At 42.6% G+C, this 27481-nt stretch overlaps 1 protein-coding gene across 1 annotated transcript in view; it reads right to left on the minus strand.

Annotated features, from left to right (window-relative positions):
• Window positions 1-3443: 3443 nt before the first annotated feature.
• The window catches only part of LOC132830870 (BMP and activin membrane-bound inhibitor homolog), a 61958-nt gene continuing 37920 nt past the window's right edge, over window positions 3444-27481 (minus strand). The window contains exon 3 of the mRNA XM_060848770.1: window positions 3444-5712. Within this exon, the coding sequence (XP_060704753.1) occupies window positions 5303-5712 (410 nt within the window). The 3' untranslated portion in view covers window positions 3444-5302. The remainder of the gene's footprint in view (window positions 5713-27481) is intronic.

The raw sequence follows: 27481 nt of genomic DNA on the forward strand, positions 1-27481 counted from the left end.
AGAATGCATTATATCAAAGGAAGTGGCTTTTACAAATGCGAGAGATTGTGGATAGCCTGAGGATTGGGAGCAATTTAGGCTCCAGTAAAAGAGGCCAATAATCTGATGAGGAAAGGGAAAATATAACATGAATGCTAGCCAGTATAGAACATAAAAGTGAACTGCAAAATCTTTGATCAATATGTGAAAGGAAGAAGATTAGAATTAGTAGATGTGATCCTTTCACAGTTGAGGACAAGGGAAATTACACTAGACAACAGGGGAATGGCAGAGAGATGAAACAGTTAACATGTATCCACATTCTCAGAAGAAAGTATAGAAAATCTCCCAGAAATATTAGGCAACCAAGCGACTTGACTAACTGAAGAGCTTAAAGAAATAAGTATCAGTAAAGAGTCTTTGAAAGATCAGCTGAATTACTTTCTCAAAAGGTATTGGATGCAGAATCTTTACATATTTTTAAGGCAGGGTAGATTCTTTCTTACCAAGAGGATGAAAGATCATCAGGGCTATGCAGAATTGTAGAGTTGAGGTTAAAGTCATATCAACCATGAATTTCTTGAATAGTGGAGCAGTCTCAATGGGCCTGATAGCAATTGTTTGTACTCTTGGACCAGATGAGATTCATCCCAGATGAATGCATGAATGGTTATCGTTCAAAATTCTACAGATTCTGGAAAGGTTCCTGCTGACTGGAAAGGTGGGGATCCTCTATTTGTGAAGAGAGGAAGAGAAAGCATACACAAGTACGGACCTGTTGTTCAAAATTTCTAGTAGTAAAATTGTGAGAATCAATTATAAAGGATGCGATTACTGAACATTTAGAAAATAAAACAAAATTTAACAAGGTCAACACGAATTTAAGAAAGGAAAGTCATGTTTGGCCAACTTGTTTTGTTTTTGAGGATGTTTAACACAGCACAGATATGATTTATTTGCAATTTCAGAAAGTTTTTGATAAGATCCCACATGAGAGGTTACTAAATATGGGATTGGGAGGAATATACTAGTATGGATTATGAACTGTTTAATAGATAGAAAGCACAGAGTGGGAACAAATGAGTCTTTCTCAGGATAGCAAGCTGTTACTTATGGTGTACCACAAGGGTCAGTATAAGGTCCACATCTGTTTACAACCTTTATAAATGATTTGGATGTGAGAACCAATTGGAATATGTCCAAAGTTGCTGGACGGGATAATCTCCTGTAAGGAGGAAGCACGAGGCTTCAAGAGAATTGGACGGGTTAAATCAATGGACTAGAAAATGGCAGGTGGAATATAATGGGTAGCACAGTAGCTAAGTGGTCAGCACTGCTGCCTCACATCGTCAGGGACCCAGGTTCGATTCCAGCCTTAGTTGACTGTTTGTGTGGAGTTTGCACATTCTCCCTATGTCTGCATGGGTTTCCTCCCACAATCCAAAAATGTTCAGGTTAGGTGAATTAGCCATGGGAAATTGCCTATAATGTTCAAGGATGTATAGGCTATGTGCCTCAGTCAGGGTGAATATCGGATAATAGGGTAGGAAAATGGGTCTGGGTGGGTTACTCTTTGGAGGGTTGGTGTGGATTTGTTGGGCCAAAGGGCCTGTTTCCACACTGTAGAAAGTCTATGTTTGTAGGGATTCTATGTATATAAATGTGAAGTTATTCACTTCGGTAAAAAAGCCGGCAGAATATTCTACAAATGGTAAAAGGTTGGGAAGTACTGGTGTCCATATTGATATGGGTATCCTTGTACAATAGTAGCTAAAAACCAACATGTGGATGCAGTAAGTAAGTAGAAAGGCAAATAATATGTTGGGGTTTGGGAACAATATTAAAAATGCCTTGCTACAGCTGTATATAGCCACGGTGAACTTTGACCTGGAGTAATGTGTATAGTTTGTCTCCTCATCTAGCAAAGAATATATTAGCCAGTCAGCAAGTACAATGGAGGTTCACCAGATTAATTCCTGGGATGTCCAGATTGTCTTGTACTGGGTGAGGGAACTGGAGCTGCATTCTCTAGAGGTCTGAAGAACGAGGGGTTGTTTAATTGAAACTTACAAAAATTTTACTGGCATGACACAATAGGATATTTGCCTGGATAGTCCCTAAAACTAGACGACATAATCTTAGGATGTTTTAGATTGATGAAAGAATGTCTTTGCTCAGAAGGTGATAAATCTTTAGAATGAAGTGTAAGTTCAATCATTGAGCAGATTCAAGACGGAATATGATAGGTTTCTGGTGATGAATGATATCACAGTATGTGAAAAAGTGGCATTGAATGGAGGATCATGTAATGGTGGGTCAGCCTCAATCAGGAGAGTGGCCTTCTCTTGGCTTCTCCTCATGCTTATAATAAATCACACTCTTAGTGACGGCCAGATTTGCACAAGCCAGTTTGTTGGTAGATAAGTGTTTGATAGATAGATAGTAGGCATTGCAACAGATTTTCATCTTAATCCGAAGCTGAAATCAAATTCTGCTATAAAGGATAACATCTCATTCCTAAGCTTGTTGTAAAGGTCCTCAGTGAAATAACAGCTCGGACAGTGTCAAACAATTCTCCGCCTGGCACAAGTCAACTGCACAAAGCCATCTGTAATTTGCTGAAAGCCTGAGAAATATTTGCATTATGTTATATAGGTGCTATTGAGATGCCCAACTGGACTGAAGACTCTAGTGGGAGGCAGAGTTTAAACCACTGGACTCAAAATCCAGGACACAAGACTAATGCACTTAGGAAAATAGGTTGATTCCCGCTGTGGGGAGGTGCATTGGGGAGGCAGGAAGGAGAGGCAATGGTCCAGTGATACAAACTCAGTTCATGTTTTAGGGACCCAGGTTTTAATCCCACCACAGCAGAGTTTGAATTCAATAAAAAAAATCTGGAATTCAGAATCCACTGATGACCATGAAAAATGGTCAATTGTCAGGAAAAGCTTAACTGGCTCACTAATATCTTTCGGGGAAGGAAATCTGCCATCCTCATCTGGTCTGGGCTACATGTGACTCCAAATACACAGAGTCAATATTGTTGAATCTCTGAACCTCTGAAATGGCCTAGCAAGGCACTCAGTTCAAAGGCAACGATGGACAAGCAATGTTTGCTGGTCAGCCAGCAACATCTGTGTCCCACGAGTGAATTTTTAAAAATGGCAAATTGCAAAATTTGTTTACAATAAACACATTCTACAATTGAAAACAACTAGTCCAATCATAACCATTACTAGTTGCCATAGATATCCATTTGGTTCATGAGTGCACTTTACCAAAAGAATCTGCCATCCTTATGTGGTCTAGCTTACATGGAACGTCAGACCCACTGCAATATAATTGACTTTTAATTGTCACAAAAATAAAATCCTCAAGTTAGAACTCAGAGAGATTTATTCTGCATCAAGTACACTTTCATCGTATCATGATGCTTACATAAATGTACTGACACAATAGACTTTGGTCTTTTTACATCTTTTAATCTATAGACCTTAGCAATTTCAATGGTTCACATCTGTTTTGCAATTGGATTTCAACATCTTCTACTGGCACTGCATTCAGTCTGTTCTGTTTCCTTCCAAGTTACACTTCTACAGGTGATTTTTTTTTGTGTGAACATTGAGGGGTCCTACAGCAAAGGCTGAAAATGGGAATGGGCTGATAGCAGAATGGCCCTGTTTCTGAGGTCAGCAAGAACTGGTGCTCCATTTTATCAGCAAAAACCTGAGGAGATGGTAATGTACTGAAAGTGTCAGTAAGTGGTCTAGAATACCCAGCTACTCTCCTCATGGTGGTTGAATTCAATCAATAAATCTGTAATTTAAAGCTACTCTGGCAATTGGTGGCCATGATTTTATCATTAATTTGTTGTTATAACCCATCTGGTTTACTAACCTCCTTATCAAGGGAAGAAATCTGCCATCTTTAGCTGCCAGAAGAAATTGAGGACTGCAGATGCTGGAGATCAGAGTCAAAAACTGTGGGGCTGGAAAAGCACATTCAGTCAGGCACCATCGTGGAGCAGGAGAGTCAATGTTTCGAGCATGAGCTTTACATTAGGGATTCCTGATGAAGAGCTCATGCTTGAAATGTCAAGTCTCCTGCTCCTCAGATGCTGCCTGACCAGCTGTGCTTTTCCAGCATTACATCTTTATCTGCCCTAAATATGGTTGACATTTGACTTCCCTCTCAAATAGACTTTAGGGTTGGGCAACAATTGCTGGTCTTGCCAGTGACAACCACTTCATATGAAAGAAGACAAAATTGCCACTGCCTCCATCTCTGTTAAAGGCAGTGGCCTATTTCTGGCAATGATAGAAGTGGGCACTGCTTGCAGCAGCCATGATTAGAGCTGTACCCATGTGGTCAGGGTACATCAATTTTCAAAACACGGTCAGTTCAGTGGGCTCTGGGATATCAATAACAGTCATATGGGCCCCAGTGAAGGAGGGAAGGTGTCTTACTCAGTACAGCTGCACCATGCTTGACCAGGAATGGATCGGTACAAATTTCCATTGAGCAATCCTCTTCCATCTGAGCCAAAGACTTCCTAAACATGAGCCCAGTGAGAGGGCACCAGGGTTTACCACAGAGGGTGCTACCTCACCCCATCCCAAATGATTGGTAAAATGTCAACACCTGCAGGAAGAAGCCTCTAATTGTCTAGTGCAGTGAATCATTCAAGATCTGACGAGATGGCGCACCAACCACTTTCCATATTACTGGCAAAATGACATGGTGGCACGTCACTCACTGCCTTCTAAGCTTCCAGCCCATTCCCAAAGGTTTGGGCATGAGTGATGCCCTTCACAGAACTTAATCAGCAGCACAAGAGAGTGAGGTGAAGAGTTTCCACAGGCGGAATGCATGAAATGAAATCAGATCAAGGATCCAAAAGGATGATCGTGTTTGCAAAAACTGTAATTATATTGTACATTTATTGCTCAGGCATGTGTCTGTAAATAGACCTGATATGCTTCACCCATCATCAGTATTTGAAATCCTTACTCAGCAGGGTCTCATTGGGAGTTTACAGTCTGGCAGCTAGACCAGAGGAAAGTTTTACACTCTACACCACGCTGTACCCACTCACCCTCCAACTTAGTGGAATCAAATAAATGAATATTTTCCAAGTAAAAGTGGCAGGGCATCAAAACCAGCAACTCCGACATTGGCAGCAAATCAGCTCAAACAATAAAACATCAGTGCCAATTGTTTCACGATTAATCATGACCACATTTTTGTGAAAACATGTTCCTCATTTTAAACTTGCAATGGTTAACTGTGGGTCTCGGGGATTTACCAGGCAAAGTGATAGTCACACCACAGTTGGCTTTTTATGGACACTGTGGACATCCCAAGGACAAAATGAGTTGAGATTTTCACTGTATGAGTCCAAGTGCTTGTTATGCACCATGCAGTAGTTTTCATGGTCTCTGGCTGTCGTCGCTGTCGCTGCATGGTCCAAGGTCCCCACCAGGAATTTTTCAATGGGAGGTTTCTGAAAGCTGTAATGCAGCCGTGAGATCATCTGCTCATGCTGCCGTTGTAGGCGCCTGTTCTCACTTCGCAGCATTCGCAGGGCCAACATGACCAGCAGCACCAGGATGAAAGCACCTGCTATGCACACAGCTATCACCGCTGCCCTGAACCAAATCTCCTTGGCATTCACCTCTTGCCGGGAGTCCTGGTTCCTGTTCCCAGAGGTCCACTTATTGGCTCGTCGGTCTGAAACAAGATCGAGAGGTCAAGTTAGCACATTATTGCAGCTCGCCAATTATTTCTAATGAGTCTGACTGACGTTTCAAATGAAGAAATCACAAACCAATTTACAACTTGTGCCTTTTACTTTGCAATAGTATCACCACTGTTAAATGCAAATTTCCTCAATCATAGAACCAGAAGGGGACCATTTGACCCATCTTAATAATGGAGAGATGGTGATGAAGTGATCATATCTCTGGATGACTAATCGAATGACTCAATCTTTGGAGAGGTGGGTTCAAAACCTACCATGACAACTGATGAATTTAAATTCATTTCATTAATGTGGAACTAAAATTTAGTCTTACTAATGGTTATCATGGAAGAATTGTCATAAAATTCCATCTGGGCAAATGTGAGGACGGCAGATGCTAGAAATCAGAGTCTAGATTAGTGGGGTGCTGGAAAAGCACAGCAGCTCAGGCAATATCCAAGGAACAGGAAAATCGATGTTTTGGGCAAAAGCCCTTCATCAGGTATGAAGACAGGGAGCCTCCGGGGTGGAGAGATAAATGAGAGGGCTTAGATGAGGCGTTGGGCTGGGGAAACGGAAGTCTTGGAGGAGGTAGAAGGTAAGGGTGGTGTCTCAAATGTATATGGGGAGGTCCTGGACTAGGGGGGATAGGGCAGTATCGAGGTAGGTGGAGATGAGTTCGGTGGGGAAGGAGCATGCTGAGACAATGGGTCGGCCAGGGTGGTCAAGCTTGTGGATCTTGGGAAGGAGGTAGGATTGGGCGGGGTGGGGTTCCCGGACTATGAGGTTGGAAGTTGTGGGTGGGAGATCTCCCCCGAGGTGATGAGGTTCTGTATGGTCTGGGAGATAGTGGTTTGGTGATGGGGGGTAGGATCATGGCTGAGGGGCAGTAGGAGGAGTGTCTTTGAGTTGGCGTCTGGCTTCAGCAATGTAGACGTTAGTGCGCCAAACTACCACTGCGCCCCCTTTATCCATTGGTTTGATGATGAGGTTGGGAATGGAGCAGAGGGCTGTGTGTTGTGAGGGTGAGAAGTTGGAGTGGGGAGGGGGATAGACAGGTTGCGGCGGTTAATGTCTCGGCAGCAGTTGGAAATGAAGAGATCGAGGGCGGGTAATAGGCCAGCATGGGGTGTCCAGGTGGATGGTGTGTGTTGGAGGCATGTGAAGGGGTCCTCAGAAGGTGGACGAGAGTCCTGATTCCTCAGAAGGTGGGCGGGAGTCCCCTCCCATTTACCTCTCCACCCCGGAGGCTTCCTGCCTTCATTCCTAGTGAAGGGCTTTTGCTCGAAATGTTGAGCTCCTTGGATGCTGCTGCCTGACCTACTGTGCTTTCCCATAAAATCCCATCTGGATCACTAACTTCCTCTAGAGAAGGAAATCTGCCACCTTTACCCAACCTGGCCTATGCATGACTCCAGACCCACAGCAATGCAGTTAATTCTTAACTGTCTGAAGGAATTCACTCAGGGCAAGAAGAGACAGGCAATGAATGTTAGCTTTGCCAGTGGTACCACATCCCATGACGGAATAAAAGATTCCATATCGGTTCTCAATCCAAGAGGAAGATTGCATAGTGCAGGAATAGTGAAAATAATTTGTGCTCACAGTAGTTTGAACATTAGAATTGCGATACCAGATTCTGCGTATTGGCTCCGTGTTTTGTGAGGTGATCACCTTTGGAAGTATGTGGGGACGAGTGAAAGATTGATCCTCATGTTTGAGCACCAAGCCATCACTTCTAAGTTAAAAATCGCACAACACCAGGTTAGAGTCCAACAGGTTTATTTGGAAGCACTAGCACATCACACTGTAAACTTTTCTTATAAATTCTGTGTCTTACAATCTTATTCTCCACAATCACCTGATGAAGGTGCAGTACTCTGAAAGCTAGTGCTTCTAATTAAACCTATGGACTCTAACCTCGTGTTGTGTGATTTTTAATTTTGCTCACCTCAGTTCAACACCAGCGTCTCCAAATCATCACTTCTCAGTAAGCTCACTGTAGCTCAGTAAGTCCAAAGGCTGAATAGTCTCCTGCTGCTACGTTCCTATCAGCCCAATCTGTCATCAGTTAGATCAAAGCTAATCACCTATCTTATAGCTGCTTGCCTGTGCTCTCCCTATCTCCTTTGATGTCATTCATCTCCAGAAATCTATAAATTTCTGTCTGGAACTTAGTCAGTGATTGAGCTTCCACAGTTTCTGTAGTAGAGACTATCAAATGTTCATCATTCTCTGAATGAAGAAATTCATCCCCACCTCAGACTTAAATGGCCCGCCCTTTATCCTGAATTTGTGTCCTGTGGTTTTAGACTCACCAGCAGGGAAACATCCTCTGTACAAACACACTGTAAGAATTTTGTAAATGTGAATGAGGTCACCTCTCACTCTGCCAAACTCAAGAGAACTAGACCCTTTTACCTCAATCTGTATATCTCTATGACTCTACGTCCTCATAAAATAATCTTGTCATCTCAGGGATTCATCTGGCGAACATCTTTGCACTTCCTCTATGGCAGGTGAATTTCTTCTTAGATAAGTAGCACCATGTATGTCTGAATCAGAAGGTCCTGGGTTTAGGTTGTATTCATGAGTTTTAAATACAAAACTCAAGTGCTGTAGTCAATAAGTGCAGCATTCTTACAAGTGCTGCCTGTGGGTATACAAGCTGTGGCCTATTCTGCCCTCTGAGTTAGACATAAAAGATTCCATGCTGAGACAACAAAGAGCAGAAGAGATAGTCCTTGTGTCCTGACCAATATTTATCCTTCAATCCACATTACAGAAACAGATTACCTGGTCATTATCACATTGTTGTTTGTGGGAACTTGCTACACATATGGGAGTCAAAAGAAATAATCAGGAAAATAGATGTCACAACCAGATTGGCCATGATCTCCTAAAATGGACTCCATGATCTCCTACAAGGACTGGATGAACTACCCTAACTCCTAATTCATATGTTCAAACCTACAAATTGACTGTTGTGTTTTCTACATTGTATTAGTGATGACTCATCAAATGAGTCTTTAATTGGTTGTCAAACTCTTCAGGACATCTGTGGCCATGAAAGAATCTGTGTAGTTTGAATCATTTTTGCCACTGCATATTTTCATATGAATAATGACTTTAGTCAAGAATTAAAAGTCCAACAGAATCACATCTCAGCAAGAAGTCAATGCTCTCCTCTACATTGGGGAGACTGGACGCGTCCTAGCAGAGCGCTTTAGGGAACATCTCTGGGACACCCGCACCAATCAACCACACCAACATGGTGTGGCCCAACATTTCAACTCCCCCTCCCACTCTGCCTAGGACATGCAGGTCCTGGGCCTCCTTCACCGCCGCTCCCTCACCACCCGACGCCTGGAGGAAGAACGCCTCATCTTCCGCCTCGGAACGCTTCAACCCAAGGGCATCAATGTGGACTTCACCAGTTTCCTCATTTCCCCTTCCCCCCACCTCACCCCAGTTCCAAACTTCCAGCTCAGCACCATCCCCATGACCTGTCCTACCTGCCTATCTTCTTTTCCACCTATCCACTCCACCCTCCTCTCTGATCTATCACCTTCATCCCACTCCCATCCACTCATTGTACTCTTTGCTACCTTTCCCCACCCTCCTCCCTGACCTATTACCTTCATCCCCACACCTACTCACTTACTGTACTCTATGCTACTTTCTCCCCACTGCCACCCTCCTCTCATTTATCTCTCCACCCTTCAGGCACTCTGCCTGTATTCCTGATGAAGGGCTTTTGCCCAAAACATCGATTTTCCTGCTCCTCGAATGCTGCCTGAACTGCTGTGCTTTTCCAGCACCACTCTAATCTAGAATCTGGTTTCCAGCATCTGCAGTCCTTGTTTTTACCTCGTCAACCTCTTCAGACCAGGTGCTAAAAGGAGCAATTCATTAGGGTGCTAGAGTTGATTTATTAATGCAGAAACAGCCTTTTCAAGCAAATGATATAGTTTCTGCAACCTTAGAAACATGGGCAAACTCCATTTAAAAAGGTATTTTCTGATATAATTGGGTCCTGAAAGTCGTGAGTTGAAGGACCATCCTGCTCACTCATTTTTGAAGAGTTTCCAATACAGTATCACTTGGAAGGATCTTAAAGAAGGTTCAACATAAACATTCAAGGTTTAATATGAATATTGCTTGCAATGTCCATCACTGATATCAGTTTTCAAATGAAAACATAGACAAAAGCTTTCATTTGTTTAGTCATGAGTGGATTGGTCCTTCATGATTATGGGTGAATAATTCAGTGATTACAGAGGATTTTTTTAAAAAGAACTATTTTGTCCCTTATGCGTAGCACTGAGCAGAGGGGAGGTGTTCTACTAAGTAAATAACTGCATAGTACATGGATACTGTCACTAAGACTGTTACATTTCTCCATTTAGTAATACTAAAACTTGAAGATGTGTCAGGAAATCACTTGAAAATTCCTTAAACTTTAACGTTAAATGATTAAAAAGAGTCAACATGAGTTTATGGAAAGGAAATTATCTTAGACTAATTGGACTTCTTTGAGAATGAAACAATATGGGTAAAGGGATTCTTTGGCTGTGCTATACTTAGATTTCCAGAAGACATTTGACAAGTTGCCCCATTAAAGGTCTCTAAGCAATATACAACCTCATGGTTACATATTGGTGTTGATAGAGGATTGGTTAGCTAACAGCACACAGTAATTTGGTCTTTTTAGGTTAGTGGGATGTAATCAGTGGCATGTCAGTAATAAATGTAGGGATTTCAACTCTGTACAATCCAGTTCAATAGCTTGGATGAAGGCACCTAATGCATGGCAGTTGAATTTACTAATGACACAAATACAGGAAAGGAAGGTAAGTAAGAAGGTGAAAAAAAGTTGTGAAGAGAGTATATGGAATCCATCTGAGGACATACGTTAAACAAGTGGATAAGAATTTGGCAGATGGAGTATAATGAACTTCTCCACTTTGACAGGAAGAACAGAAAAGCAGCATACTTTTTAAATGGAGAGATATTGCAGAATTCTGGGGAAGAGAGAGGGGTCTGTGCATCCTGGTGTGTGAATCATAAAAGGTTAGCAGATGTTTACAGCAAAGAGGAATGTTGTTTATTGCAAAGGAAATGAGAAAGATTTAAGAAGAAAATGAGAAGAACTGTTTCCTTTCCCTCAGTTTCGTCGGTCTACGTATATCACTTCTCCAGGGAACGATGGAGATGGGAGTCACTGAATACTTTAAGATAGAGGTAGGTAGATTCTTGACCAACAAGAGATTCCATGTTTGGTTTGGCAGGAATGTGGAGTTGAGCAACAATTGGATCATTCATGATTTTATTGAATGACAGACTAGGCTTGAGGGGCCAAACGGTCTCCTATTGCTCCTCATTCTGATGTTCATGTGTCTGCTCATAAAATGTTTGCAAAACACTCTCACTCACTAATGCAAGAAGTTGTCTTAGAATACCTAATCAAGGCAATCCAATATCTGAAACCAAAATCAGATCTCACTCTGGTCTGGTTAGCCATCTTAAATGGTTTTGCATTACTGTGAGATCAAAATCATTTCACAGTCTGTAAAAGATGTGATATAACAGCTCTATAAATTCAAAATTTACAATGATTAGCTGAATGCTTTTGAAGAGTTAAATAAATCAGCTATCAGAGAGTTTATACTTTACGTAGACGAGAAGTCAAATGAATGATGTGAGTCCTTCTTTGGTTGCATCTTATAAAAACACTTAAACAAAGCATGAAACTATTCATTTAAGGGTGGTCAGGTCTCCAATTTGGTGTTGCACGTAAACCTTCTTTTAAGCAGACACCTCAATTTTCATTCTGTTCATTTTGAGTAATCTTAAGGCAATTGCAGTAAACAGTTTATTACTCTACATTAAGAAATGTTTGCTATCAGTTCGAAGTTTCTCTTTTCCTTGTTTGAGCATATGCTTCCCTAATCATACCTGTATCTTATGGTGGCAACTAGGAAGTAAGCTGTTGGTTCCAGTCAGAACCCCATGACAGCTGTCTGTGGGAACGCTCAGGACATCTTATTCCATTTAGATACTTTACAGGGCAGTGGAAGGGCCTTTTCCTGTGATCTAGGAAGCCGTCCACTAAGAACTGCTTGCCAATCAGAAGAGACACTTACGTGAGGCCAAGGATTGCAACTGGATGTCAAGCCACATGGTAATGATGGCAGGATGGGCTTTAAGGGTGGGGTTTGGGTGGATAAGCAGCAAGTGTGGGTTGGAGAGGGGTGTGGCTTTCAGTGGGTCCCCTCTCCCTAGTTCAGGTCAGCTAAGTCCCTAGTCCCTTGATCAACTAAAGACAGCCTTTGAAGGCATTTTCTAATCAACCTGTTAGTGCACATCGCTGGAGCAGGTGTGACTTGAATCCAGGTCTCTTGGCTCAGAGATAGGGACACTACCAATGCACCATAAGAGTCACCCAAGAGTGCTTTTGGTTGTAGGGCCCATACAATAGACCCTGCAAGGGTCCCCACAGGGTTTGCTTATTGTAGACCCTATGTTATAGGCAACTTCCGCTCCCATCAGGAGTGATTGAAAGGGACCTTTAAATGGACATTCACTTAATAATGGGATTTTCTTGTAAGTAATGGTCTGATGTTAGTTACTCTACTTACTGATTCTTAAGTTGCGGGAGCTCTTTTGATTTAGTAAGTATAGTCCCTATCCTAAGTCAGAGGTTCAAGTCCCACTCCAGAACTTGAAGGTCAAGATAGGGGGGTTGATGTGGGCATTAATAAATTCTGGCTGGTTACAGTGTACTTCTCCAAATCAAGTAATGTCCGTGGGGGTTATTTGCTCCAAACAGTTTCTAAACAAGAATGTAATATTGTGGAACTTCTGACCCATCGCCTTATTTAATGAATTCTGTAAAACTATAGTAAAATGATGCATTTTTTAAATACCTGATATGAATCATGAAGTTGAAATGTCAAAATATATATTATTTCATGAGCTATTAACATAACTAATACTTCTGTTGCTAACATTATTTAGTCTGTATCTGACCAGGGAATCTGCAATTCCCTTACATTTGGCAAGCATTCCCTTTGTGTCCTGTTCGTAAACAATCATTTTCCCACCAGTTCAGACAGCAGTATTCCAATGTTATTGTAGCATCCAGTCAAACCACTCTTTAATAATCAGAAACACTTATAAACAAACATTAAGCACTCAGGGCAAGAGATCAACTCATACAATATTGCATGACTGATGCTATACTTTACAAATTTTCTCGTGTCAATGTGCTACCAAAATCCATTCATTACAGCCACTTATTCAACACAAGAATAGGAAAGCATTATTGTACACAGTACTGCCTCCGTAACCACACCTCACTGCATTCCTCAATTCCTACTCTCTCCAAATATACTTTCAGTTGTCTCATGATGTTGTTACTTCACAAATAACTTGGAGTATTTTCTTTGAAAAAAAAATGACATTATATTTGAGTAAAAGGGATCCAAATGAACTTACATTAGGAGATAGGAGCAGCAGTAGGCCATTTGGCCCTTCAAACCTGTTCTGCCATTCAATATGATCATGGTTGATGATTCAATGGCCTGCCTTGTTCCTTGCACCTCAGACTCTAGCTTTTAAACATCTTTGGACACTTCATTATGGTCTGCACAACTTTCCTGACTAGCTTTTGTCAATTATTGCCATAAAAGTCTAAAAGATATTAATTTTCACACAAACCGTGAATTCTCATAACTTCTAAGGTAAATAAGAATAGCTAGTCTGGTGCACAGAAGTGCACACAATTTTATTTGTTTCTTACTGTCTCCAATGTACTCACTCCAGTTTAGTGGGAATTTATGAAACACATGGCAGACTGCAGTTTATCTGGAAGTTTTCGTCCAGTGTAATATTGCAAACTGGAGTATTGTTCCACAACATGGTTGAGAGTAGCAAGCAGAGAGGAGTGAAATGTAAACTTTTAACTTTAGTGATTCTAAAATCTGAGTAGCAAAAGAAGGAAACTTAAATGCTTATCAAAAAGAATATTTTCACCTAATGACTAAATAGTTAAGTTGTGGCTCTATCCAGGAAGAATTCAGATTTGATTCACTGGTTTGTGAAACTGACCATGGTAACAAATGGGGATTTCAAGTCTCAATTTGATTTCTTGATAAAAGTTGCAGAGAGGAAAAATCATCCCAAGCTCTTTGCCCTGATCTCATGGAAAGTGAGTGCTTGTGGGCACTGGATCAGGACAGGATTGGACTTGGCTGTGATTTACCTCTCCGCCCTTCAGTCAGTGTTTCCTGCCAACATGGACTGTGCAGATCCACGAATGGGAGATTTGCCTTTTCAAGCACTGAACCAGGGACCAGATGGTTGCCAGCATTCAGCAAACCAAACCACAAGAGTCCCACCCTCAAGAGAAAATTAAGGAAGCAAACACAGGGAAGGTTGCAAACTGTGAGGCAGACTTTGGGGAAACGGGTATTCAATGCACTAAACATAGTGGGAACGGATTACTGCCTTGTTATTTGGTGATGGTGTGGCTGATTTACTCTCCCCTGGGACTCTACGCCTTCACAGTCAGAACATCTATTTGAGTTAAACAAATCAGAAGAACTGTGGATACTTGAACTCTGAAACAAAACAAAAATTGCTGGAAAATCTCAGTAGGTCTGACAGCACCTGTGCAGAGAAATCACAATTCAAGTTTCAGGTCCAGCGACCCTTCTTCAGAACATCTATTTAAGTCAGATGGTAAGCCTTCTATAAGTAAATAGACGTCTTATGGCATACGTAGGGTCCTGATTTCTATTTCTCAGCGTATCCTACTTGCATGTCTCACAGTGCATTTGCTGGACGTCAACTTGAAAAATAGTCCAGAAACTCTTTTGGGATCCAAAACAAAATCAAGCTGGCAAACAGCAGGGTGCACTGTATTCTCCTAGGCATTTCCCTGTCATCGGTGAACTGTCCTTCAATGATCTCCCAGCTTCTCCAATGTTGTACACATCAAGATTCTTATTTCTTATTGTTAGCATGCAAACCTTCTCGCAACTAAACGTGCTCCTCAAAATCAATGGTCCTCCATTGATTGATACCATCACTGCTCTCCATGTTGTTACCACATTAAGAACTGTTCACTCATGACCTTACAGACTTAAATGGTTTCCCCATTAACTAATGGGTCAGATCCCTCCATGGCCTCACCCTTTCCTACCACTAATCTCCTCCAGTCCCATAACTCTATTCTGTTTTTTTGAACATCTCCAAGTCTCGTCTTTGTAACTCTCTATTTCTCTCTCCCTTTTCAAGGTGGACTTAAAACATACCTCTGTGAGAAACCTTTTTAGCCTGAATATTCCCTTATGTGTCGAGAGTGTGGTGCTGGAAAAACACAGCAGGTCAGGCAGCATCTGAGGAGCGGGAGATTCAACGTTTCAGGCAAGAGCCCTTCAGGAATGAAAGGCTCTTGTCTGAAACATCGACTCTCCTGTTCCTTGGATGCTGCCTGACCTGCTGTGTTTTTCCAGCACCACACTCTTGACTCTGATCCCCAGCAACTGCAGTCCTTACTTTCTCCTATTCCTTTATGTGGCTCAATGTCAAATTGTTCTTAATGACTTTGCTGTTGAGCAGTTTGAGATATTTTAATATGGGCGAGACTCTGTTAACACAGAGTTTTTGTTATTGTCAATGCTACCAGACAGCTGGTGATCTCACACTACATCAGCCAAGCATCCAGATTCTGCACCCAGTCACAATCTATCCCAGGTTTTATTTTTGTAAAACTGATCTGTGCTAATTTGATTTCCCTCCCGATTTCCTTCTCTAGGTTATTGCCTGAGTAGGATGGTGGAAATGAAGACTATCAAAATCCCTACTTTTTCTATTTGTGATAATAATGCTAGTGGCTTTGGATGACTAGATTTTGAATTACTTTTCCCCTGAAATGCTGGACTTCAACTTCACTCCCTGCCATTCCCCAAAAATGTGCAGCTAAGGATCATAAAGTTACTGTGAGAAAACCAGCTCTTCACCACACAGCGATGCCACTCTGTCAGTGTATCCGTGCACCAATGAGTTTTTGTGCTGCAACACTCCTCTGCTCAGGGATTCAATCTGTCCCACCAACACTTACATTCAGACAGTAGACTCTCCTGAGAAAGCAGCTTCTCACATGTCAGCTTCAGGTCCATGACATAGATTATGGCAGATCCAAATAATGGACCTCCATAAAGGAGGCCCAGTCTACTGACCATATATTTGTTTAAACAGAGTGTTCTTCTTTAAGAAACAGAACAATTGGTAACCAGAATTCTGTACCAGTTAAAGACCTTTTTAAACAGAAGAAGGATCAGGGTGAAGTAATTAAAGGCCTGTAATTGGTTCACTATGGCCTATAAATCAGTGGGTTTTCTTAAACTGTTGCAGTTTAAGCTGATGGTTAACATTCAAGCTGTTGCTATTCATTGCTTTAAAACAGACTCCATTTGAAAAGATTTACATTTGTAAAAACATGTTTCTTCAGGAAAGAAAAAGCTACATAAGCTTAGTATTTAGAATAAAAATGACAGGATGTTTGTGTTTAATATCAATGACCCATCTTTAAACTATTACAGTTTGCAACACATTAACACTCTCCTTAAATTACCTCAGCTACACTTTGGAATCCAAAAAAGGTTAAGAAAACAGATATCATGCATATGATTTGATATAAGTACCATAATCGGAATGTTATGAATATTACACAGTGCATGCATTTATATAAATGTATACTGCACCTATGCACAACATGTGCATGCATAAGCGCACTCCGATACAGTCTTGTATGTTCTTCCTGAAGTGGACTCAAAATCCAACCGACCATTTTCTATTCAAAGTCTGTGGCAGTACTACACAACACAAAAGTTACAGCTGGCAAGTTTGAAACTAAAACAGAAATTGCTGGAAAATCTCAGCAGGTCTGGCAACATCTGTGGAGCAAAATCAGAGTAACTTTTCATTTTGAGAGAGCCTTTCTCAGATGTCTGGACCTATATTGTGGACAGTGACTATCTCCAGCTCACGTACTGCTTGCTACCCATCCACATGTCAATCAGGAGCTATCCTCCACACGGTGTTTCCAACAACCTGGGATGCCTTGACTTTGTTGCACTCACCAGTTATGTAATCTTTGTATCAGAGATCACTCAGAACAGCAGGACATCTACATAAAAAGGCAGGATCACTAAAGAATATATTTTCATTCAACCCTCACAAAACAAAATCTTGCAGCTGGAGCAAGACCTTGAGAGTCCATTGTCATTTTCACTAGCCGGACCCAACAGGAATCATTCATGTCATACAGAAGTTGGTCCTTTTCCTATTCCTTCTCATACTGCTTTGTTTCAATAGTGATGGTTCTTTCTTAAGCGAAAACCATGTTCCATCTTAATGTACAGAGCTGGAACTGATGGTTAGAAAAGTTGACTTTGAGTAATAATGGACATTGGCAATGTCAATCTGGCTACTTGTTACTTAATTTTCCCAAATAAAGTGAATAGAAGTGAAAAGCAGGGTATAGTATTATCTACCCTTCAGGATAGCTCCAGGGTCATTTGGAATAAAAAATGAATCTCTGGAATATTGCTAGAAGAAATCCTGTAAATTCCCCGCCAAACTACCACTGTGCCTCCCTTGTCTGCTGGTTCACCAAACTACCACCGACAGACAAGGGAAGCGCGGTGGTAGTTTGGCGCACCGACCTTTACACCGCTGAGGCTAAACACCAGCTCGCGGACACCTCCTCCTACTGCCCTCTTGATCATGACCCCACCTCCCACCACCAAACCATCATCTCCCAGACCATCCATAACCTCATCACCTCAGGGGATCTCCCATCCACCACCTCCAATCTCATAGTCCCACAACCCCACACAGCCCGTTTCTATCTCCTGCCCAAAATCCACAAACCTGACTGCCCCGGCCAACCCATTGTCTCAGCCTGCTCCTGCCCCACCGAACTCATCTCTGCATACCGCAACACGGTCCTGTCCCCCTTAGTCCAAGAACTCCCCACCTAAGTTCGGGACCACGCCCTCCATCTCCTCCATGATTTTTGCTTCCCTGGCCCCCAACGCCTTATCTTCACCATGGACATCCAGTCCCTATACACCTCCATCCCCCATCATGATGGCCTCAAAGCCCTCCGCTTCTTCCTTTCCCACCATACCAACCAGTACCCTTCCACTGACACCCTCCTTCGACTGACTGAACTGGCCCTCACTCTGAACAACTTCTCTTTCCAATCCTCCCACCTCCTCCAAACCAAAGGAATAGCCATGGGCACCCGCATGGGCCCCAGCTATGCCTGCCTCTTCATCAGATACGTGGAAGAGTCCATCTTCCGCAGCTACACTGGCACCAACCCCACCTTTTCCTCCGTTACATGTATCGGCGCTACCTTGTGCTCCCACGAGGAGGTTGAACAGTTCATCCACTTTACCAACACCTTCCACCCCAACCTCAAACTTACCTAGACTGTCTCAGACTCCTCCCTCCCCTTCCTAGACCTCTCCATTTCTATCTTGGGTGACCGACTCATCATGGACATTTACTATAAACCGGCCAACTTTCACAGCTACCTAGATTACACCTCCTCCCACCCTGCCCCCTGTAAAAATGCCATCCCATATTCCCAATTCCTTCGCCTCTGCTGCATCTGCTCCCAGGAGGGCCAATTCCAATACTGAACAACCCAGATGGCCTCCTTCTTCAAAGATCGCAATTTCCCCTCAGACTTAGTTGACAATGCTCTCCACCGCATCTCCTCCACTTCCCGCTCCTCCGCCCTTGAACCCCGCCCCTCCAATCACCACCAGGACAGAACCCTACAGGTCCTCGCCTACCACCCCACTAACCTCCAGATACATTCATATCATCCTTTGACATTTCCGCCACCTCCAAACAGACCCCACCACGAAGGATATATTTCCCTTCCCTCCCCTATCAGCGTTCCGGAAAGAACACCTCTGGGACACCCGCACCAACCAACCCAACCGCCCTGTGGCTGAATACTTTAACTCCCCCTCCCACTCCGCCAAGGACATGCAGGTCCTTGGCCTCCTCCATCGCCAGACCATGGCAACACGACGCCTCGAGTAAGAGCACCTCATCTTCCGCCTAGGAACCCTCCAACCACAAGGGATGAATGCAGATTTCTTCAGCTTCCTCATTTCCCCTTCCCCCACCTTATCTCAGTCCCAACCCTCGGACTTAGCACTGCCTTCTTGACCTGCAATTTTCTTCCTGACCTCTCCGCCCCCACCCCCTCTCCGGCCTATCACCTCACCTTAACCTCCTTCCACCTATCGCATTCCCAATGCCCTTCCCCCAAGTGCCTCCTCCCTACCTTTTATCTTAGCCTGCTTGGCACACCTTCCTCATTCCTGAAGGATTTCTGCCCGAAATATCGATTCTTCTCCTCCTTGGATGCTGCCTGACCTACTGTGCTTTTCCAGCAACACATTTTTCAGCTTTAAACTATAATTGCCCACTTGGTAAAGCAGGGATACTGAGAAAGCAAGTTAGTTAGAGAACAGAACTAATACAGGAGCAGAGACACAGTGAAAGCAGAAGTATTGGAGGAATAAAAGGTATGTGCAGGGACATGGAAGCACAGAGTGTAATTTTCTATGGTGTGATACATTTGTGTTTGACTTTGTTAGTCTGGCAACTGATCCTTAAAACTGTACTTGATTTCTTACATGTTTAAGTGGAAACAGAGTGTCATGTACTGACACCACACAGAATATTCCAAGCAAGATTGAGGCTCCCTGCGAAAAAGTTTCATGTGTACAAAATCCAAGTTCTAACATATTTTAAAGTTCTGTGAATAAACAATTAGAGATAGATTTAGAGTCACCATTGTATTTCTTCAATATGTAACAAACTACTGAATATGGAAGAGAAACAGGGCCAACTGGCCTGGATTTTATGGGACAGCGATATATTTGGTTTGGATGTCTTCTGTCCTTTGTTGCTTGGTGTTGGGATGTCTTTTGTTCTGCATTTTTGAAGCACCCACTCTAAAGCAAATTCTATGCATATTTTCATGCATATGCAGAACATTCATAGTTATACACATTATGTTCTCTTCACATTCCCCTAGCACCTCCAAGCAGCCTTTAAGGCACATTGAATCAATCTTCATTAAAAAAAGGAAGTATTATTTTGCAATGATATTGCTAGCCCCTGCTTCCTGGCCCACTGCTCCCAGTGTCTTACCACCACCCACCACCACACTCCCTCCTCAATCCTACATCTATGGCCATGCCAAGTTGTTCCTTAACCTTTTTAATGAGTTGGTCAACCTGTAGAAACCATCATGAAGAATAAGAGGAACGTGGCAATGAAAATGTTTGAAGTTGATGACAAAGATTCCTCTCTGGCTTTGGGAAGCCTGTGGTAGTTGATGAGGAATGCATGACGAGGGCAAGGAGAGAAAATTAGGACAGGCTTTTCAAACAACAATATTCTGAATGGCCTGTATTCCAAGAATGACAGTATGTAACCAATTAGGTCAGGGTTCTGGTAACTGTTGTGTCACCATAGTCTTACCACACCATAGGGATTGCTTTCTGATAGTGATTTAACCTGAGGGCCACCAAACCTCAGGTGAGGGAAGATGTTGAGAAGGAAAGCCCTTCATGATAACCTCTAACCAGTGGTAGGAATTGAACCCATACTGTTAGCACCACACTACTCTACAAGCCAATAATCTAGCCACCTGAGCAAAATCAGTTCCCAGGTTCTGGTGATACGTTGTATGATTTTCCAGCATGTTTCTGCTGTTATAAACAATTTTACAAATAACTAGTACATGTTTTCAATGTTTAACAATCTGCAATTGCAAAGAAAAGTGCTGCACAATACCTGAATTCAAGACCTGAATTCCCTGCTAATTTTGTAACGCAAACCAATCCTGCACTAAAGTTCCTAAAATTCATTGCAGGGATAGCACAGAGGGAACATTTGTACCCATGACTTACAACATTGAAATCTATAATTTATTCATTCTTAGAGAAACATCTTAGTACTATTGAGGAGTGATGGAGAGGAGTACCAGAAGTTATGTTAAAAAAAAGCCATTATGCCCCCACTTTTCCTCATTGCAAAATAATACTTTCTTTTTTTTAATGAAGATTGATTTTTTTTAGATTACTTACAGCGTGGAAACAGGCTCTTCGGCCCAACAAGTCCACACCAACACGCAACCCACCCATACCCCTTATCTAACACTACGGGCAATTTAGCATGGCCAAGTCACCTAACCCGCACATCTTTGGACTGTGGGAGGAAACCCACGCAGACAGGGGGAGAACGTGTAAACTCCACACAGTCAGTCACCTGAGGTGGGAATTGAACCCGGGTCTCTGGCGGTGTGAGGCAGCAGTGCAATTCTCCATTTCCACCTTTTTATTTATGTCCATTTCTACTTTGTCTTGGATACGGAGGTACTTGGCTTGGTTAATTTTAATTAATTTTGTTACTCACCCACACCAATCGTTCTCAAACAAGAGTCTGTACATATGGTAAAAATTGTACGGATTTAATGAAGTTAGTATTAGTCTCACACCTGACAAGATGGCTCCCAAACACTTTTCTTCACAATGAAGGGTCCCTGTGGGTTACCATGGATGTTAGTGGTGAGTCTTACATTTATTTCCAGTGAGGGGAGAGGAGGTGAAAGGCCGGCTGGTGCGGTAATGCTCAGGTAGATTCAATTTGGGATCATGGACTGGAACCTTGTGGAACCTTGGATGCTGCGAGACACAAAATGAGACACCACATCTTGTCTTTCAATGATGGCCTGTGATATTTCTACCCCTCTGACACTTGACCTTCCCCTGGGATCAAGGGACCCATAGGGGTGGAGACTCCACCTGCTGAGAATTCCTGACTCTTTTGGACTTGGTAGAGGCTGCTATCTGTGTGATACCCATCTGAAGTCTTGGAGCAGGGAAGGAGCCAGGTAATGGTGAATGACTGTGTGTGTTGGGGGTGGGGGAGGAACGTTGCAGGAAGAGTGAGGTTATTAATGGCCTTCCCTTCCCAACCCTGGGTCCCTCAATTATGCACAGACCCTTTGAACAACACAGAACTCTTCCACAGAACTGCAAGCAAACCCTGAAAGGAATTAATCAGCATGCTTCCCAAAAGGTAAGCCTCCACCAGCCCCCTTTCAACCTGGCAAAATGCCAGCAGCATAAGGATGTGGGTCTTTAATTAGTATTAATTGCCAGTTTGAGGGCTTCGATTGGTGATTGGGAGGAAAGTTGCCACTGAGCCTTTGTATTCTGGATTTAATGGGGCTGGAGGCAGGAAGGTGGTTGTCTCCATATTCATCTCTCCCTTTTGCACAATTAAAAGCCACGCCCCCAGTAACAACTTGCCTTGGAGAAGGACACAAGATTCCAACCTTGAAGAGAGCAATTGCCATTCTAGTGTTGCTTGACCTGCTGAGAGTTTTTAGCATTTCCTCTTCTGTTGTTGATTTGGCTTTTGTAAATTCTGAAAAGCTCTCAGTTTGATTTAATTGAACATTTCATTAGATTGTAGATGTTTTTATATTAACCAGTCTTCTGGACTCAACAGGACTGGAATCCAGGACTTCTGGCCACTGCAACACAAGAGTTCCTTCCACCATATTATAATAAGCCAAGCATGGTATGGGTATTGGTTAGCTGAGTTGGACAGACAGTTGGTTTGTGATATCAACCTACCATACTGTGCCTGCTCAACCTTGCTCCCACCTGACCCCCATGTTAAATTAATGCCAGTTGTCTCTTTAGAAAGAAATCCACAAGGACTATGGCAAATTTTCCGTTTTTTAAACAACACTGGGAAACTCAGCAAGGGACTGTATAATATTCCTAACATAGGCCTGTTCAAGTGAGCACTTTGTAACAGAATTCAAGGCAGGAAATTTTTATCTTTATGGGGACAGTTAGAAATATACTGAAACAGCAGATGGCAGAAGTTAAATGACTAAATTACTCAAGTCTGATGTTGGTACTGATTTGACCAATAGCTGTTTGCATTGTATAAGTCTGTGAACTACCTGGGCTCTCACCAACCACACTGACAGCAACTCAGTTGGCTTGGATTCAAATTCTAGTGAAGTCACGCTCACCCTTCTGGTTTCCCTCATCACTGTCTTTATCAGTGAAATATTCCTCACACTAATGCTCTGAGTCATTTCCTGTTTACTTAAAAACATTATTAAAACACCCTTTACAAGCTGCTCTTTCATTTTTAAATATTATATTTCAAATGAGGATCCTTAACAATTTTTTTTTCAAAAAGACCTGTGAATTATTGACATAAATTGCATGAAACAGCCACCTTCCCTAATGCCGTTATGTGTGAACAATGCTGGGGTTTGTAATCTGGGGAGATTGTGATTTAGCTGCAAATGTGTTGCTGGTCAAAGCACAGCAGGCCAGGCAGCATTCAGAATTCTCTATTCCTGAGATGCTGCCTGGCCTGCTGTGCTTTGACCAGCAACAATGAATTCTCTATTCCTGAGATGCTGCCTGGCCTGCTGTGCTTTGACCAGCAACACATTTGCAGCTGTGATCTCCAGCATCTGCAGACCTCATTTTTTACTCGAAGATTGTGATTTAGTGTTAATGGCACTGAACAAGCAGACCAGAGGCATGGACTTAAAATGAGCAATGGTGACCAGAGAGCTACCAGATCGTGAGAAAAACTCATCTGGTTGACAGTGTCATTTAGGCAGGGAAATCTGCTATACTTACCAGCTTGGCCTACACGTAACTCCAGACCCATAGCTCTACAGTTGTTTCTGAACATGAAAAGCTGTTGCAACCTGCTCAATTCAAGGATATTTGATGGGGACAAATGTTGGGCTTGCAAAGGATAGGCATAGCCAATGAAATTATTTGGTTTTGGTTCGTATTGTAAACAGGTAAAATGATAGTGAACCACTGAATATCAAATAAAAACAGAAAATGTTCAACAATACCCAAGATGATTAAGATGATTTTTCATCAACATAGAGTCATAGAGAAATACACCTCGGAAACAAACCCTTCAGTCCAACTCATCCATGCTGACCAGATATCCTAAATTAATCTAGTCCTATTGGCCAGCATTTAGCCCAAATCCCTTCCTATTCATGTATCCATACAGATGCCTTTTAAATGTATCTACCTCCAACAATTCCTGCGACAGCTCATTACATGTATGCACCACCTTCTGTGTGAAAAAGCTGCCCCTTAGGTCCCTTTTAAATCTTTCCCCTCTCACCTTAAATCTATGCCCTCTCGACATCCCCAGCCCCAGTAAAACACCTTGGCTACTCACCCTATCCATGCCCTTACAACTTTATAAATCTCAGCCTCTGATGCTCCAGGGAAAACAGCCCCAGCCTATTCAACCTCTCCCTATAGCTCAAATTCTCCAACCCTGGCAACATCCTTTTAAATCTTTTCTGAACCCTTTCAAGTTTCACAACATCCTTCCTACAGCAGGGAGAGCAGAATTAAATGCAGTCTTCCAAAGGTGACCTAACCAGTGTCCTTTTTTCTCTCCACGCTTCAGGCTCACTGCTTTTATTCCTGATGAAGGGCCTTTGCCCGAAACGTCGATTTCGCTGCACTTTGGATGCTGCCTAAACTGCTGTGCTCTTCCAGCACCACTGATCCAGTAACCAATGTCCTGTACAGTCATATTAGACTCAAGACATTAATTTTGTTTCTTTCTCCACAGGTACTGCCATACATGCAGAGTTTTGCCAGTACGTTAACATTGCTCTGATAGGTATGTAAAGTACCTCAAGTAGTAGTGCCTGGCAACAATGTGAACGAGACCAAAGTCCAACAAGTTGGGACACTGAATGGTAAATATACCTTCATTAGTTTTTGTGGAAGCAGTTCAACAATGGATGCTCTACATTTGCTGTGTTTATTTCCTCAAATGGACACAAAGAAAGAACAAGCTAGTTTTGCTGCAAACATGTGAGATTGTTGAAAAGGCATTCAAAGGTTGTAATCACAACCTTTATTTTCCATCCGTTAGCTCTGGCTCAGTGATAACTCTATTCCTACTGCAGCAGAAGGTGGAAGGCTCGAGTCCTACACCAGGCGCTTGAACAAAAATTATCCAAGTGAACCCTCAGTACAGAGGGAGTGTTGCGTCGTTGGAGGCACTGACTTACAGATGAGGAGTTTACAGCAGATCCCTGCCTGTACTCTCAGGTGTATTTGAAATAGCTCAAAGGCAGATGTTGACATTGATGTTCCAATGGAGACTGCATGGACACCAACGTTGTAAAGTGGTACTTTGTGTCCTCCGCAGCAGCAGCAGTACTTCCATGAGGAAGAACATGCCTGGGAAATAGAACGGCTGGCCATCAAGAGAGTTTGGTTAACTAGATTCGATAAAAGCTTTTGCCCGAAACATCGACTCTCTTGCTTCTCGGATGCTGCCTGACTGGCTGTGCTTTTCCAGCACCACACTCTAATCTCCAGCATCTGCAGTCCTCACTTTTGCCTTGATTCAAATGAAGCCAACGTTTCCTCCATGAAGGGAGAAGCGCAACATAATTGCAAAAATCATCCAGCTGTGGAAATGGTGGAATGCTACTCCTGCAACTGGGGTACAGGTCATTATGAAACACCAGCTTAGACCACACATGGAGTGTTGTGTACAGCTGTGGTCACTGTAATTACACAAGAATATAGAAGCAGCTGAGAGAATTTGGAGAAATTAAACGAATAAGTCCCAATTTTGACTCATTGAGCTATGAAGGTAGACTAAAAAAATTCAATCTGTTCTCATCAGAAAACATAGGTTAGTGGGGAACAGAATCCGAGACTATTCATAAAATGGATTGCTAATTTTTAGATTAGATTCCCTACACTGTGGAAACAGGCCCTTCGGCCCAACAAGTCCACACTGATCCTCCGAAGAGCAACCCACCCAGTCCCACCTCCCTCTGACTAATGCGTCTAACACTAGGGGGAATTTAGCACAGCCAATTTACCTAACCTGCATATCTTTGTGACTGTGGGAGGAAACCCATGCAGACAATGTGCAAACACCACACAGACAGTTGCCCTGGGCTGAAATCGAACCTGGGACCCTCGTGGTGTGAGGTAGCAGTGCTAACCACTGAGCCACTGTGTAAATGCTAATGCACACATTTGTGAACAGTGAATGCAACAAAATGGAAGAGCCAGCCAGAAGTAATACAAGGTTAATTTGTAACAAGGAGGAGAGGTAGAGATATTAGCAATGTCAATAGACTTGGTAGTCAAGAGAAATCATATTCAATTCCTCCCCACCACAGGTTGGCAGGGCACCTGCTGTATAGGATGGAAAAGTGTGAAATGGTTACTGCTGAGCAGTGCATTAAAGACTGCTGAAAAATTAGATCTAAGATTGAGGTCTCACAGCATTTGTAAAATTTGGCTGAAGCTTAGGTTATTTTGGCTAGGTGTCACTTTCACAGAGAGTTCCTCTCTGTCAGACCTACTGAAATCTTTTACTGCAACTTCTTCAACTTCTCACATTAACTACTTACCCTGCCCCTCCCCATCTTCACCAAAAGTGACAGCTATATCACCCACTCTCATCTCCTTTAATGCTTCTCATTTCTTTCCTGCTTAAAATAGGATACTCAAACTTCAGTCCATTATTTACACTTCATCCTGACTCTGACAGCTTTGAGCAGCTGACTGACTATATCTAATATCTTAGACTGGTATCAGAAACAGCCCTGATTTACTGTGCCAGGACTCCCTGAGCAAAGGTTATCATTTTTGATTTGACTAAGATAGCTGGCCACCATGACAAGCTTCCTGGCTTCGTCTTCACTAAAGGGCAAGACAATGCAATACTGTGAGCGCAATATCAAGGCTGTGAGCATCCAGGTAGGCTCAAAGGGACTTGGTGCTAAGAGAGGAATGCAAACAGCCCAGAAGTGCATCCTGGCCCAGTCTGTGAACTGGGTGCACGTCCCGGAGCATAAAGTGTCCTTGCTGCAGCGTTATAGTGGCATTGTTCTGAGGTGCAACATTGAAGTGTGTCAGCGTACTGAACATTGATTGGCGATGTGCCTCGAGGGTTCTTACAGCCTGGCACATGCCAGATGCCAAAGACTCTGGATGTCGGGTTAATGTGGCTGGTGCCTATGGAATGTGCCCAGAGATGTTACTGAGCAGGTATTTAAAATGGAGTTCCTTTAGCGTAAGCAGTGAGCTGAAGTCACCAGGTGCCTGGTGTCCAAATTGAGAATTCTCAGCATCAGGTGGGTAGAATAGGAAGATGTATAATATGTGCTTAATAAGGTCATTAAAAAGCAGTAATCTCTCCTAATAGGGAACTTGCCATTGCCTAGTGAGAATCTCGACTTTAAGCCTGGAATTTAGTTAAAATGATGCAATAAATTAATCCAGCATTGAAATAGGCCAGGATGGAGTTTCATGCAATTCTGCCTCCTTTCTCCCTATCGCCCACATTGTACATGACCTTATAAGATTACACCCTGTATTCTTTTCTTGTCCCAACATCATTCCATTTTTAAATGAATGCTACTCAAGAGGTTCTCACCTTAATCTGACACATCAAGATTACATGAAGATGCATATCATCTGTGGATTATGCAATTATTGAAGTTTTTGATTTTAAAACAAGCATTAACAAAAAAGCATAACAAGGTAAAGTAGGAGACAAAACTAAAACATTAATCAAAAGAATGAT

Source organism: Hemiscyllium ocellatum, chromosome 32, assembly GCF_020745735.1.
Source record: "Hemiscyllium ocellatum isolate sHemOce1 chromosome 32, sHemOce1.pat.X.cur, whole genome shotgun sequence".
Lineage (NCBI taxonomy): Eukaryota > Metazoa > Chordata > Chondrichthyes > Orectolobiformes > Hemiscylliidae > Hemiscyllium > Hemiscyllium ocellatum.